Here is a 16,752-nt window from a genome sequence, read left to right on the forward strand (position 1 = left end):
AATGTAGAATCCAAATCACATGAGCTCTCACCGGGAATCGAACCCGGGCTTCCCACGCCAAAGGCGCATACGCTAAATGCTTAATCACGAAGGAGCTCTGTTGTTGTTGTTACATAGCCAGTATTTAAAAAATGGCCTCTGAGCTGCATCTGATAATTGTTAAATATTTTTTTAAAAAAAATAAAATAAAACTGTAACAAGTCTTAGAGGCCTAATCCCTGCGAAATTAAAATACCGCTAATTTTACAATAATTATGTGTTATCTTCAAATAGACAAAAGATAATCAAAAAGTGGAACAAGAGCTCGCTAGACAATATTATTTTGCATGAGGTATCGTTATCATGAGTCACCTACCGTTTGCAGCCATTTAGAAACGCGAAAATAAATGCAAATTTTCTAAATGGCTGGAAATCGAAAGCAGATAAGTGAGTCGTGATAACAGTATCTGATGCAAAATAATATTGTCTAGCGAGCTCTTGTTCCACTTTTCGATTATCTTTTGTCTATTTGAAGATATTACATAATTACTGTAAAATCCAACATTAATTTAGCGCAAACCCTATGTATAACGGATTACTTACTAGCACCATTTTTAAAAACAAAAAAGACGCAGAAATTTCGAAATTATGCAAATTTCAAAATTTGCAGAGCTGAAATTCAGAATTTTTCAAAATCTGGCTTGAATACAGTACTGTAATCAGTAAATATCGCATCGTACTTTGCAAGAAACAGTTGATCAAATATGTATCTACAAGATGAGGGAAATGCGTAGATAATCGCAAGGCAATCCTGAGCTTTGATTAAATATTTAAATATCTGGATTATTTTTGTTTCACGAATATTGTTTCATACTCGTAAAACAATTAACAATACTTAAAATAGATAGTTACTTTCTACGCACATGTAATTTAAGAAATAATGTCAAGGAAGTACTTTCATTTTCTTTCGTATTTTTCCTAGGTCCAACATCGACGTTCTTAGGAATGAAAGGACTTGAATTAAGCTTTATATTTGAAATGAACTTTATTGAAACTTTGTCTTTTAAAGGAAACTTGAATGAAACTGCCTTTTATTTTAAAACCCTGATAAAACATTCATATTTTTTTTAAAAAAAATGAAACTTCCCCTTTAAAATTCCTAAAATATAATATCTCTTGGAAAAGCTTGAGCGAAACTTTATTTTCTTAAATAACTTGAGTGAAACCTTTTGTAAAAACTTAAATAATATGTCGTGTACTGGAAAACCTTGAATGGAAACATGGAAACCTTTCTTTTAGAAAAAAGTTAAGTGAAACTTTCCCTTTTGGAAAACTTTGAATGAAACTTTCTTTTGGAAAAAAGTTATGTGAAACTTTCCCTTTCCGGATAAACGAAACACTCTTTTCGAACAAAAGTTAAGTTAAACTTTCTCTTCTGAAAACCTTGAATGAAATTTACATTTGAGAAAGTTGAGTGAAATCTTTCCTTTTAATAATCTTGAATGAAACTTTCTTTTGGAAAGAAGTTAGCTTAAACTTTCCCTTTCAAAAAACCTTGAATGAAACTTTCTTTGGAAAAAAGTTAAGTGAAACTTTCTCTTTTGAAGAAAACTTTGAATGAAACTTTCTTTTGGAAAAAAGTTAAGTGAAACTTTCTCTTCTAGAGAACCTTGAATGAAACTTTCTTTGAAAAAAGAAGTTAAGTGAAACTTTCTCTTCTGAAGAAACCTTGAATGAAACTTTCTTCTTACCTGAGAGTTCAACGTATTTCTTGTCTCTGCCGATATTATTGTCCGCAACACAGCTGTAGTTTGCAAAGTCACTCCGTTGAACACCTCGAATTATAAGAGTATGCCTGCTTCCTCTGTTGTCCATAATGCGCTTATCGGTACTGTCCAACAGTAGCGTGTCTCGATACCAAAGAACCTGCGAAAACAGAATAAAATTCATTGAAACGTTCGCAGAACCACGAAAAGTTTCGTATTCATCAAACAACAATTGGATAATATAATATTTAAAAAGTTATAAGAATAGTTAACGTAGCAAAAATGACGAAGGACTAAATATTTTGTCTTTTCTAGGATTGGGGCTGAGGTCAACCAGAATCTGTGTGTTGTGAGCTCCTGAGTTGATCATCCTTGCCAGTAGCATAGCGCAGTAAAAGAATTTACAAAATATCGTCGCACGAAAACCAGAGGAACGTAACTCCGAAAATGCAATTTTCATTTTTTTCATGTTTGGACATAATTTTGAAAGCCCGTTCTCCTTGTCGATCATCTGTTGTAATGTAGCTCAATTACCATCTTATTGAAAACGCATCTTTCTAAGAAAATAATCGTTTGGTTCTCTCTCATGTAAACCTACGAAAAGGGACTAACGTTGCTCTGGTTCCCATGCGATGGTATAACAGCATTATAGTTACACAGAAATTAAAGTTTAAACGTTTATCATAATTTTGATCTATATCTTATTAATCATACTGCATACTGTTGTCTTAATAATAGGGATGGGCAAAACCGGTTTTTATTTTTAAAAAAAGAAAACCGGTTTCTATAAAAACCGAAACCCGAAAAAACGACATTTCGGTTTTCTCCAAAACCGGTTCGGTTTTCACCGAAACTGGTTTCGGTGAAAATTTTTCGAAAATATAAAACTATTTCTGTGAAAATAGATTCGGTTTCCGGAGAACAACGAAACACCATTCTAGTCAGAAATAGAACAAATTTTGGAAAAAAAAACCGGAATCGGTTTTGAAGAAAACCGAAACCGGATCAGGTGAAAAACCGAACCTGTTTTGGAGAAAACCGATAACCGGTTTCGAAGAAAACCGAACCGGTTTTCACCGACACCGGGTTTTTGAACACTTTCAAAAACCGGTTTCGGTTTTTCTGAAAATCGAAAAACCGGTTTCTGTGCCCTAGGAAAAGTTTCGTAAGATTATACTTTGGTAGCAGTTTCACTTTAACAGGCAGCGTAGATATTATACATAATCAATTGTTAGGTTTACGAACAAAACTTTATCTTGTAGGTTTTCTCGAAAACCTAGCATGAAGGCTTACATTTTCCTATAACATTTTGTAATGAAACCAATATGATTTATCCATCAGTATGTATGATCTATGAACTCCTTCTTTTTTTATTATACTTCTAGTAAAATCGTAGAATTTAACAAGTATTATTCTCGCATGGAAGTTTTACAATGTGTTGTTCTAGTGTACCGCAAGGATCCAATGTCGGACCACTACTTTTATTTTCTCGACTGTATCTCATTAATCCCTACGAGTATTGTTTCTTTGCTAGTATCATAATGAAAGACTTGATGGCGGGGAGGGGGGGAAGGATGTGCTTCTCGGGTAGCACAATGGTTCTCAGCGTGGGCGAAGAGAGCCCCCAGAGAGGCGTTCTCGTTTCCATAGGGGGCGCTGGAACAGAAAGGGGAAATGGACTATTTAGAGGGAGTTTGATGGAAAGTATGTAAAGGATATGTAAAGAAAAATATGTACGTATAAGAAAATGAAAAAAAAATGAAATCTTTAAGTTTTATGTCCCACGGTTATGTCGGCCAGGTTAAAGGAGACGGTGATGATGAGAAATGAGTGAAATGGTGCAATGAAGAATGTAGGAGGAGACGAGAGAACCCCGAGAAAACAGATATACACGGTGTTTGTCCACTAGAAAGCTCACTTGGCACGAGCTGGGATTGAACCAAGAACACCATACACCAGAGGTGAACGCTCTACCACTGAGCCACCGCGACATCGGTTAATATAAGACAAATTAAGGAAACAAAATTTCCTTTTAGTTTGTCTCTCTTTTTCTTCTTCGTCTCTCTCTCTCTCTCTCTCTCTCTCTCTCTCTCTCGCTCGCTCGCTCTCTCGGATGATTTTTAAGAACTAGAGCATTTTTCTGGTTCTTAGATTGCTCGTTCAAGTCTTACGTTCAGTCTTGTGCACAGATGCTTTGCGTTAAGACGACAGGGGGCGCTCAGAGCAGTCGCATTCATCCAAGGGGACACTATGCTCGAAAATTTGAGATTCACTGCTTATCATGTCAACAAACAAATTCCATCTTTTCGATTTTCCCAAGAATCTACACCTGACCACTTACCCTCAACCATGCCATTTGTTATCGATTAAAGGATGTTTTACCATAATAATATTGTATAATCTCGTACGTATAAGGCTGACAGAATATAATGTGTTATATATCATTTGATATTTCAATTAACTCTTCTGTATTCACCTAGTATTCTCTACTTAAACACAGGAAGATGAAATCAGGAAAGAATGCTGAGTAATAAAAATGCACAGGAAGCGTACGAAGAATGAAAGAACGCGTAATCTCATTGCATGCGTGAAAAAGAAAAGGGGACGCACAGTATTAAGAGAAGTCGACGACGCTGTATTGATAACTTCTCGTCTATTTTCTAAGGAATCTGTATTGAGTGACTGCAAGTGGGAACTTGGGAGGATGTACGGCGAATTTTCAACCAGGTTGATTCATAGGAAAAGAGGGCTGATCACAGGACAAGCACCATCTTTCAAAATCTGTGACTTGTGAATGATTTGGAAAGGGGAGAGAAAAAAGAGATTCGTCACGAAGTCTTCTTTTCTTTAGACTATAACATCCCGTTCTTCTACTTCCCCTCCCACCTAACCCCCTAACCAACCTTCAATTGGTTTTCCTGTTTAATGGAATCGATACGGAAAAGCAAACAAGACCTGAAAAAAACCGACAAAGGAATATGTAAGGGGAAAATGAAGAAAATAAAAAAAATCATGAGTGGGAAATGATTTTTGGGGGGATTTTTTTTTATGCAAGATAAAATATTTGCTCAGTGGGTGCTCTCCCTTTCAAATTGTATCTGAACCAAAAACCAATGCCTTTATTTCTAATGTTTTTCTTTTTCTGTTTCATTTCGGCTATGCTTCACCATTTTTCTCCCCTACCCTCTTTCAGATGATGTACGATTGCCAATCAAATTTAAATTTTGTCAATGAAGTTTTATTTTTTATTATTATTATTATTATTATTATTATTATTATTATTATTATTATTATTATTATATTTATTTATTTATTTATTTATTTTTTGGTATAGTAACATATGCATCAATTTTAATACTTTAATTTCTTCGAAGCTGCATTCTCATCTGTACCTTTTGTGTATATATACCTAATTTCATCTATGGTCTGTTTTAAAATAGTTTTGGATTGTTTTACTGTATATTGGCATAGTGTCCCAAGCAGAAACCAGAAATACCGTACTGACCCGGAAAATCTTCAAAATTGGCAGGGAATAAAGAAACAGATATAATACCCAAATGAAGCCTGTCTTAGAATTCTGTAAATGTAAAAGAAAGAATACATCAATTAGATTCTGGAGAAAAATAGTTATTTTACGAGCAGTTTGTGCTTCAGCGTTGCGACTATATGGATCACTGTTAGGAGTCTGTATCACTGTGAGTAGTATCCGTATCACTGTTCGGAGCATGTGTATTAGTGCTAAGAATATCCGTGCCACTGTTAGGAGTATCTGTATCACTGCTAAAAGTATCTGTGTCACTGTTAGTTGTATATGGGTCAGTTAGGTGTATCCTCATTACTGTGAGTAGTATCCTTATCACTGTTTAGAGCGTGTGTATTACTGCAAAAAGTATCTGTGTTACTGTTAGGAGTATATGAGTAAGTTAGGAGTATCTGTGTCACAGTGAGCATAAGTGTCACTTTTAGGGGTATGTGCATCACTGCTAAAAATGTCCGTGTCACTGTTAATTCTATATGAGTCAGTTAGGAGTATCTGTATTACTGTGAGTAGTATCCGTATCACAGTTAGGAGCATGTGTTTTCCTGCAAAAAGTATTTCTGCCACTGTTAGGAGCATGTGTATAACTGTTAAAAATATCTGTCACTGTTAGGAATATATGAGTCACTTCTCAGAAATATGTGTATCACTGTTGGAATTATGTATATTACTGTTAAAAGTATCTGTATCACTGTTAAGAGTATGTGTATCACACAGTAAATATATGTGTCACTCTTAGAACAATGTATGTCACTATTAAAAGTATCTATGTAACTGTTAGGAGCATCTGTGTCACTATTAGGTTTATCTGTATCAATGTAAAGAATATCTGTGTAACTGTTAGGAACATGTGTATAACTGCTAAAAGTATCTGTGTGGCTGTTAGGAGTATATGAGTCACTAATAGGAGCCACACAAAAACCCTGCCACAGTGCCTACAAAATTCCATCCACCGAAATGACAGTTATGTATTAAAAAAAAAAAGATAAACGTACAAACTTTTAAATGATGGCAAAATATTGAAATAAAGGTTATTTGTATTTCTAATAAATAGGAGATCTTAATTTATGGAATGTTCTCGTGTTTTTAGTAGAGTAATTGGGCAATTGGGTATTATTGCCTTACTAAAAAAAAAAATATTCAAAAATGTTCTAAACAGGAAGAAATTGTTTTTGAGAAAGTAAAATGCAGAAATTGGACTAATATGTAAGACGAAGAATTAGGCGTTTTCATCAAGGTTGAGGACTAAAGATTTATTTAATGGATTCTGAGAGTGGCCGGCTCGCACCTTATGCTTTCATTTTCAGTCCAACTTCTTCATTTTAACCAAAAAATTAGAATTTTTAAACTTCTGTTAAAAAGGCCATAACTATTATCTACACCACTATAAGAAATATTTTGTCCACTTTGTACTTTTTATATATATAAAACTACTGTTTTTAAAAGATTTTATCAACGATTATTAGTAGTGTCATAATGAAAGCCTTCATAAGAATTTACTTTTGTTATTAGTTTCATCTTCCTATGCGGCTTAATTATTGAACAGTATAAATTATCTGGTAAACATTTTTTAAAGAAATTTATTATTATTATTATTATTATTATTATTATTATTATTATTATTATTATTATTATTATTATTATTATTATTATTATTATTATTATTATTATTATTCGAAAGATACGGTGCCTAGTAGCTCTGATGTATGATACATCAGATGAAGTTTGCTTTCATTGAAAGTAACTGAATGGTATACAACCAACCTGACGTTACGAAATGGTTGGGTTGCATACTATACAGGAGTAATTTATATTGAAGTAACAAATGGGAAATGAATTTCTGATCGTTTATACAGGGTGTTTCAAAACAACACCGACAACGTTTGGCAGGTGATTCATGACACCAAGGTAAGACGAAAAGTATAGACCAACCTAGGTGCACAAATGCTTCCTTTCGGAGTTATAGGCTGTCAAAAACATGAAAGAAAAAATGAACTTTAAAGGTCCATAGCTCCAATACTTTGGTATCTACCGTAATCGAGTCAAGACTATATTCAGGACCAGATATGTGCCCTATCCAAATATCCATGTTTCAGAATCCTGCGGTACTCCCGCAACAATTTCTCTAGCGGTAGTTGGTGATTACTTCAAATTATATGCTCGTAGCCAAACTCCTTCCATAAATATTGTTGCGTGAGTCCTTAAGATTCTGAAACACATATTTTTGGGTAGCACACATATTAGTTCCGAAGTGAAGTTTTGACCCGACTACGGTAGATATCCATAGTATTGGAGGTATGGACCTTTAAAGTTCATTTTTTCATGTTTTCGGCAGCTTATAACTTCGGAAAGGAAACATTTGAGCACCCAGGTTCGCCTACACTTTTTTGTCTTATCTTGGCGTCAGGAATCACTTGCCAAACGTTGTCGGTGTTGTTTTGAAACACCCTGCATATCTGGTTCAACAGGATGGATCACCTTCATCAACGAAATCAACTTGTAAATTTTGACTCTCTATATTCTGACTCTGTCCTTACGATTCAGAGTAGAACAAAGAATTTGAAGAGGTTAATAATTTACGAGGGACCCTTACTGCACCAAAGAGATCAGGTCAAGAATTGCCAAAGGCAAAAGGGATTCAACAAGAAAGTATCACTCTTAATCCTGAGGCTCAATATTGGACTCAGAAAGAAGTTGGTCAACTGCTATATAGACTGCATGGTACACAGGCCCGTATCCAGGGGGGTCTAGGGGGGAACGGGCCCCCCTAAATTTATGCGCCCCCCTAAAATTTTCACGGTAGGATTGCAAATGAACTATAATATGGCGATGAACTATATTATTTTGGGGTCGGGCCCTCCCTGACTTCAGCCGGGCCCCCCATACATTTTTGGGCTGGCTACCGGCCTGATAGTTCATAGACTTGAGCATTGAGGAAGTTAGAGAAGAAATATTTAGAGAGCTTCGAAATGTGGTGTTAGAGTAATGATTGAGAAGATAAAATGGACAGGACAGGAAACAAATGAAGATGTTTTAAAACGGATATAAGAAAAGACGACGCTTTTTAGCCAGCGTTTATCGCAGGAAAGCCAATTGGATTAGACACGTCTTGGGAAGAAGTTGTCTTCTTAATATCACTATAAAGGGAGAGATGGAAGGAAAACGAAGAGTAGGAAGAAAAAGAGCATAACTTATAGATAATTTGAAAAATGAACTAAAATATTCAGAGTTAAAAGAGGAATTAGAAAATGAGAAGCGTGGAAGAAACATTTCCAGGTCGAAATCTTATATTTAAAAAAAAACATCATTAGTCCCAGAACTTGCCAAGCCAGAATATTTAATAATAATAATAATAATAATAATAATAATAATAATAATAATAATAATAATAATAATAATAATAATAATAATAATAATAATATGGCTGAAATTGATGGTAATCTGTCAAGAATTTTTAAGAGTTTAATTTGTCTTCGGGATAAACATATAAAGGAATTGTGATACACTAAACCCCCTTCAAAGTTATGTTATTTTATTTACTTCTATGAGAACTGTCGATTAGTCTGTCTCATCGCTGGACAATTTATATTTCGTTACACACTACTAAGATTGTAGTTATTAACAGAAGTTTGGTTTACCAAAACTCTTTTATATATTTACTCTGTCCGTGTGTCCGTCCTTCCGCGAGGAAAAAGAAATCTCAAAGATATCCTTGATGGATCAGCACTAATATTTGGTCAGAATGTGCAGAGTCAAAAAATTAGCAACAAAGTTCATTTTGGAGACGATATTCAAACCAAAAGTGGTAAACATCAACCATTTGTAGTTTCTTAAGTTGATCACTATAAAGAAAACACCTTAGTGGATAATGAGAATTTGTTTCAGCCTCACATTGCCTTGTTATATCTTCCTCCTCTCAGGTAACATGTCTCATGAAGGCCATATAACACTGCCTTTTTATCTCTTCCTCCTCTCAGATAACGTGACTGATGAAGACCATATAACATTGCATTCTTATCTCTTCCTCCTCTCAGACAATGTGTCCGCTCAAGGCCATGTAACATTGCCTTCTTATCTCTTCCTCCTCTCAGATAACATGTCTCATGAAGGCCATGTAACATTACCTTCTTATCTCTTCCTCCTCATAGATAATGTGTCTCATGAATGCCATGTAACATTGCTTTCTTATCTCTTCCTCCTCTCAGATAACGTGCCCGCTCAAGGCCATGTAACATTGCCTTCTTAACTCTTCCTCCTCTCAGATAACGTGTCTGATGAAGGCCATGTAACATTGCCTTCTTATCTCTTCCTCCTCTCAGATAACGTGTCTCATCAAGGCTATGTAACATTGCCTTCTTATCTCTTCCTCCTCTCAGATAACGTGTCTAAAGAAGGCCATGTAACATTGTATTTTTATCTCTTCCTCCTCTCAGATAACGTGTCTCATCAAGGCCATGTAACATTGCCTTCTTATCTCTTCCTTCTCTCAGATAACGTGTCTCATCAAGGCATGTAACATTGCCTTCTTATCTCTTCCTCCTCTCACATAATGTGTCTGATGAAGGCCATGTAACATTGCCTTCTTATCGCTTCCTTCTCTCAGATAACGTGTCTTATGAAGGCGATGTTATTACATTGCCAACGCTGTTATACAAATTATTAATATGCTTTGTGAATTGGTCGGTTCTGCATTATTAATACATCTTAAAAACTAAGAACGTCAAGACAAAATCCATTATTTCATATTTACATCAATCGTACAGCATCAAAAACTAAGAGTATATAGACAATTGAGCATAGCAGACACAATCTTAGGATGTTAAAATGTTTAGTCAAATTTTTGTTTTTTGTTCTAAAAGTTGTTCTAAACGTCGCACCTTTGTAAGAACAATATAACTGAATATGGTTGGATATGCTATTTTAAAAATAAGTATTTGTTCCAAGGCGAAAAATTCTTTTCGGAATAATTGCTTTCCAGCTTTTTAATGTATTAATGAAACTAAATTGTCTTTTGTTATACGTAAGAGTGTTTAAAATACTGAAAACCTAATGCTTTTTACTTTAATGTCTCAGCTCTCTTTCCTAGCTTGAAGGAGTCAAGTGAAGTGTTTTAAGGGTTTTGGAGAACGTGAACGTCAAAGTTCTTGTGGTGCCTGTAAAGACGGAGCAACGTCTGAAGCTTACGAGAAGAACTAAAACATATTACTAAAGAAGCATGACTTCAAAAAGCTTGCTCTTTCCGATCGACATGTTTTTTTTTTTCTTTTTTCCGTCTGTTGTAGCGAAGGAACTTTTATTTTTAAGACAAAACGCTTCAAAGAGGGAAGAAATTAAGTTAGTTTCCTGGCCAAAAGCGTCAAAAGACTTCACAAAAGTGAAAGTGGACTCGTATTCCTTTCACTCCTTGTCATCAAATCTTTTGTGATGTGGCTTTTCGGCAGCCGCAGAGTAGAACTAAATACAAAGGTAAAAGGAATTACCCGATCGCCTTCGAGACTTTTCTCACAAATGTTTCCTTTAAGAAATCATACTTTTGTTGCCTTCACATATCACATACTATATTGATAAGTATACAGTTATTACAGGTGTTTGAAGGCGTATTGACTACATCAAATTTGCGTACAGATCCAGAATCTCAAAAATTAATAAGTCTTGATTTCTTTAAACTTATTATTAAGTCTCAATCTGTAGTAAGACAACGTAATGTAAACATTTAAATTACTTCAATAAATAAGACTTTTCATATTTCGTCCGTGTTTATTTTATTTGACTGACATTTAAAAAACGTGGAATCGAAACTACATGAGCTCCAACCGGATATCGAACCCAGGTCTCTCACACCAAAGGCGCGTATTCTAACCGTTTAGCCACGAGAGAGCTCGGAATAATTTTAATTGTTCTGTTCTTATATTTAACAATATTTAACAATTAAATAATGTCACAAATAATGACAGTTTTTTTTTAATTTAACAGAAAAGTGAATATAGTATATTATGAAATTAGTGTGTCTAGGAAAAGACTAACATAGCTCATTACTCCAATATTGTGTAATTTATACATCACACATATTCTCTGTTCAACAAATTTTGATCGAAAGTATGTAAATTGTTTAAATTTAATTTCTAATTCACATAATTTTTACTCTAACTTGTTTTACTGTAAAATTTGTTAAGTTATTAGTTAATCCTTTTTTAACTTGGTGTCCTATTTTTAAAGCAACCAAGAATACTTTGCAGCCAGCATGTACAGATAATATCCAGATATTTGTGATTTACTTTTGTTGCACATAGTGAAATTAGGTAAACCTGAATGTGAAAATATATCTTTGTAAAATGTAAAAAAAAAATCTTAATAGTTTAGGATTTCTAAATGTTAAAAATAAATAAATAACAATAGAAAAAAATGTCTGTTTTGGTTGTTTATATAATTATTGAAACTAAAAATAAAATTTTATTTTAATTTTCAATAAAACAAATTACAGTTTCATTAAAATTTATAATAATTGTTTTCTTATGATTACTATTATTGCTTTCGTTATTTTTTTATCCGTTTATATTTCAAACCTTCTTCTCCATTCGATGAATTATCGTGCAATTTTATAAATTGAATGAAATCTTGCGGGTTTAACCTCTCAGGTTTTAGCCATTTAGCCTAACCGAAACAATGATTGAGACAAGTGAATGCTGATGGAAGAATGGGTAAAATAAGAAAGTGGAATGAAAGGGGAGTGCGCGAGAAAGCCAATGGTCAGTATGTTGTCCACCACAAACTTACTTCGCCGGAGATCGAACTAGGGGCCCCACGCACCAGAGGTAAGCGCTTTACCACTGAACCACTATGCCTCCTCGTACAACTTTACTTCTCCTGCTTTTATTAATTACCTTTTATATTCAATGACATATTACCGACGTAATTTCAGACAAATTTTTATGTTTTTCTTCTATTAAATGCTGCATTAAGAGTCCTTACCCCGGCGAAATTAAAATACCGCTAATTTTACAGTAATTATGTGATATCTTCAAATAGATAAAAGATAATTGAAATGTGGAACAAGAGCGCCCTAGACAATATTATTTTGCGTGAGGTACCGTTATCACAAGTCACCTAGTGGCTTTCCGTTTTCAGCTGTTTAGAAACGCGAAAATAAATGCCGATTTTCAAAATGGCTCCAAATCGAAAGCAGTCACAAATATCGTGAGTCGTGATAACGGTATCTCATGTAAAATAATATTGTCTAGGGCGCTCTTGTTCCACATTTCGATTATCTTTTATCTATTTGAAGATATCACATAATTACTGTAAAATTAGCGGTATTTTAATTTCGCCGGGATGAAGACTCTTAATGGTGATTTCTCTGGTTAATTTAATCATACATATTGAATTACAAACATCTCCGTGGAAATTATGTACAGCCTATCTATCTGCTCTTTAAGTTTGTATTGAATTTGATATCCAACTACTATCGAGAGAACAAAGAAACTTCTGCGTGGTGTCACTGGTTCGCCCTCCGACCAAGTAAGTTTGTGGTGGACAACATCGTGTCCGTGGGTTTTGTCGAGGTACTCCCGTTTCCTCCCTCCTTCTCATTCCAACAATTCATCCACAAACATTCACTTGCTTTAATCATCGTCTCTCTTAACCTAAATGTTATAAACTTTGGACGTTAAACTGAAAGATTGCATTTCATTTTTATAGCCTATTTATCCCGGAGTGTCAATGCCGCGTTCACAAAAGCTCTCAATGACTTCTGTTCTTAGGCAACTGGATTAATATTATCATCCCATCTGTGCCTAGGTCTTCCTAATGCACTTTCTCCGATTGAATTTTCATTAAAAACTTTGAAAGCGTTTCTACCTTCTTCCATTCTGGCTACATGTCCTACCTATCTGAGCCTCCTAAACTTGATGACCCGAACAATGTTTGGTAAAAGGTATAAATTATGCAGTTCCTCGTTATGAAGTTTCCGCTGTTCCCCATTTCCGTTACACTTGGGTCCGAATATTCGTCTCAGTATTTTATTCTCAAATGCTTTCAATCTACGTTCTCCACTCAGAGTAAACGATCATGTTTCTCAACCATACAGGACAACAGGTATGATTATCGTTTTGGGGTCGTATATCTTAAGTTCCAAATTCCTCAACAGAATTCGTGACAACAAGAGATTTTGAACTGAATAATAACACGAGTTTCCTACTTTCAGTCGATATTTAATGTCTTCATGGATATGGTGTTGGTCTGTTAATATTGACCCGTAGATATTTCAAAGAATCTATTGTACTTTGTCGAAAGTATGATTTCATATTTTGACGCATCCATAATTCCCAGTGTTACGATCCCAGCGAACCTCCATGTATTTAGTTTTCTCTGTATTTACTTCCAAACCCATGTCCTGAATTACTTATTGAAATAGGCAAAATTATATATAACGGAAAAGTGGTGTCGACCATGGTGAAAACTATTTATATATGCCTGAAAAGTATAGACTGAAGTCCAAGTCATGTTTGAGATTTTCTTTAATTTTCTGAGTACTGGACTTATTCATCGATCCAAACCAACTTGTGTATAATCTAATCTCGAGAGTCGGAGCTGAGTACAAAACACTCTAAAGTTAAGCGTCCGACAGAAAAAGAAAAAAATATGAAGACCAAAGAAATTGATGTGTCTACTCACGGCCTTTTGACGGTTTTGAAACTATCGCTGCATTAAGAAAAGTGACCGCCATGGATCCGATAGGACGGTCAAAAGAGGTCATCTCGAAAAACAGTAATTCATCACCTCCACTTCACGCATTCACACCATTTACGCTTTCACACAGACACATACACACAGAGACATGGAAGCAGCTAGTGTACTAGGAATAAAAAACGGGAAGACAGAGAACAGCTCTGACGTCACATTTTCCTTAACTCTCAACCGATTTCTCAATAGCTGTGGCAAAAGGAAGCTTTTTGTGTGTGTGTGTGGTACAGGAAATAAACTCTAGTTTCAACACATTATTCAATGTACGTCAGGGTGTCTCTTCACGTTTGTACAAACTTCATTGACACTCGCAAGTAGACAGCGAAATGATGCTGTAAAGTTGTTTGTTTCCAGGATTTATGTCTTACTTTCTTTAACATGATAACAACAGTTTTTTTTTTTTTTTTTGCTGTATTCTGAATTTATATGTCTTACCTTCTTTTTACGTGATATCAACAGTTTTTGCTGATTCTCTTTCTCTCTCTCTAGACACAGTTGCAAAGGTCCAGAAGTCAACAATACAAGTACTTTGATCTCATAACCGTGAGGCATTATATAGTCGAACAGAAAAGAATAAACTTAACCAAACGGTCATGTTATAAAGCATTCATAAAAAAAATAAAGATAAAAGGAAGAAAAGGGGATTTGTATCCTTTTACCGTTTTATTGGAAACTCAAGTTTAAAAAAAAAAAAAACAAGGAAGGCAAACAAAATATATTCTCGTCGATATATTTATTTATCCCTCTTTTGTCAAATGTAGATTTTTCTTCAATATTTTTTAGTCCATTTCATGTACTCCAATTTCATTTCAAGAAGATAGAACACTCGATAAAAGAAGTATATTGTGGTCCAATATCTTCAATCTATTTTATCGGTTCAGTTCAGTTTCGTAATTTATGTGAAAATCAAATGAAATCTTCAGTTCAACCTCCTATGATTATGACCTTTAGGCTAATGGAAATGGATGATTAAGACACTGAATGATGATGGAATGATTGGTGGAATGAAAATATGGGAGAGAACGGGAGAACCCCGAGAAAACTCATGGACACGATGTTGTCCACCACTTCTAGGTTTTCATATACTCTTGAACTACAGGGTTCAGTGCTCATCCTGCATTCCCTGTTTTACTGACCTAGTAGCCACGTACGGCCTAGAACCCCAGTAACCTTCCCTAGCGAAACTTTGCATTTTGCTACGCAGTTTTACCAGCCTCGTAGCCACGTGTAGCCTAGTAGCCTAGTAGCGAAACTTCGCACTTTGCTACGCAGTTTTACCAGCCTCATAGCCACGTGTAGCCTAGTAGCCTAGTAGCGAAACTTCCCACTTTCCTACGCAGTTTTACCAGCCTCGTAGCCACGTGTAGCCTAGTAGCCTAGTAGCGAAACTTCGCACTTTGCTACGCAGTTTTACCAGCCTCGTAGCCACGTGTAGCCTAGTAGCCTAGTAGCGAAACTTCGTACTTTCCTACGCAGTTTTACCAGCCTCGTAGCCACGTGTAGCCTAGTAGCCTAGTAGCGAAACTTCGCACTTTGCTACGCAGTTTTACCAGCCTCGTAGCCACGTGTAGCCTAGTAGCCTAGTAGCGAAACTTCGCACTTTGCTACGCAGTTTTACCAGCCTCGTAGCCACGTGTAGCCTAGTAGCCTAGTAGCGAAACTTCACACTTTGCTACGCAGTTTTACCAGCCTCGTAGCCACGTGTAGCCTAGTAGCCTAGTAGCGAAACTTCGCACTTTGCTACGCAGTTTTACCAGCCTCGTAGCCACGTGTAGCCTAGTAGCCTAGTAGCGAAGCTTTGCCTTTGCAAGGTAAAGGAACTAGAATTTGTCTTTGAGCTGCACACCCACATGTAAACAGTGTTGTTGGTTGTAACAAAGAAGTAAGTCCATTTCAATTAAGCTACAGTCTTAAATTTGCATGTACGGCCATGTCCAAAATTATTGTCGCATGTCTATAAATATGTTGTTGTAGGAATATAATTCGATAACGAATTCGTCCGGTATTTCGTATAATGTTAGTATGTGCATAATCGGCAAAGACATATATGCGGCAAATTTCATGTCAAAAGAGCAGTAAATAAGAACAATAAAACGAAAATAAACCTTTTTTGTCCATTTAGCAACATGTTGTTTTACTCATTCTAATTTTCGTATTTATAATTCTTTTCTTATGAAATTTACCACAAATACACCTTTCCCGATTATACACATAGTATCAGTATTAAAAGTACCCTGCAAAATCATCAGATTATATTCTTACAAGAAGACAGTTATAGATATACGACAATCATTTTGGAGTTGAGTTGAGTTGATTTTGAGTTTAACGTCCCGTTCAGCAGCGAGGCTATATGAGACGTGGACCTACTGATTAACGTGGAATCCGAACCACATGAGCTCCCGTCGGGAATCGAACCCGGGACTCCCACACCAAAGGCGCGTACGCTAACCGCTTAGCCACGGAGGAGCTCTGACAATCATTTTGGACATGAGTGTACATCAGTAGTACGTAGAATCAATCAGTGTCGTTAAAACCTAAGATGACCAACGTGTTATGCTTTTGGCTGTGCTTTTGTGAATTTCGTTTCCATGCAGCAGCAGCATTTCAAAATTTGTTTACAGGAGAGAAAAAGAAAATCTTTGTCGATGAAATCTTTCAGTTTAACGTCCCACGATTATGCCCGTTAGTCTAAGGGAGATGATGTTTGAGACAAGTGAATGATGATGGAAG

General features: G+C 35.5%; 1 protein-coding gene across 2 annotated transcripts in view; it reads right to left on the reverse strand.

The window, feature by feature from the left end:
* The window catches only part of LOC145660698 (limbic system-associated membrane protein-like), a 1,132,467-nt gene that overhangs the window by 94,664 nt on the left and 1,021,051 nt on the right, over positions 1–16,752 (reverse strand). For both annotated transcript variants that reach the window (XM_081726051.1, XM_081726050.1), the window contains exon 7: positions 1,731–1,905. In XM_081726051.1, coding sequence (XP_081582177.1) covers positions 1,731–1,905 — 175 coding nt within the window. The remainder of the gene's footprint in view (positions 1–1,730; positions 1,906–16,752) is intronic.

Source organism: Thermobia domestica, chromosome 9 (genome assembly GCF_964235325.1).
Source record: "Thermobia domestica chromosome 9, izTheDome1.hap1.1, whole genome shotgun sequence".
Taxonomy (NCBI): Eukaryota; Metazoa; Arthropoda; class Insecta; order Zygentoma; family Lepismatidae; genus Thermobia; species Thermobia domestica.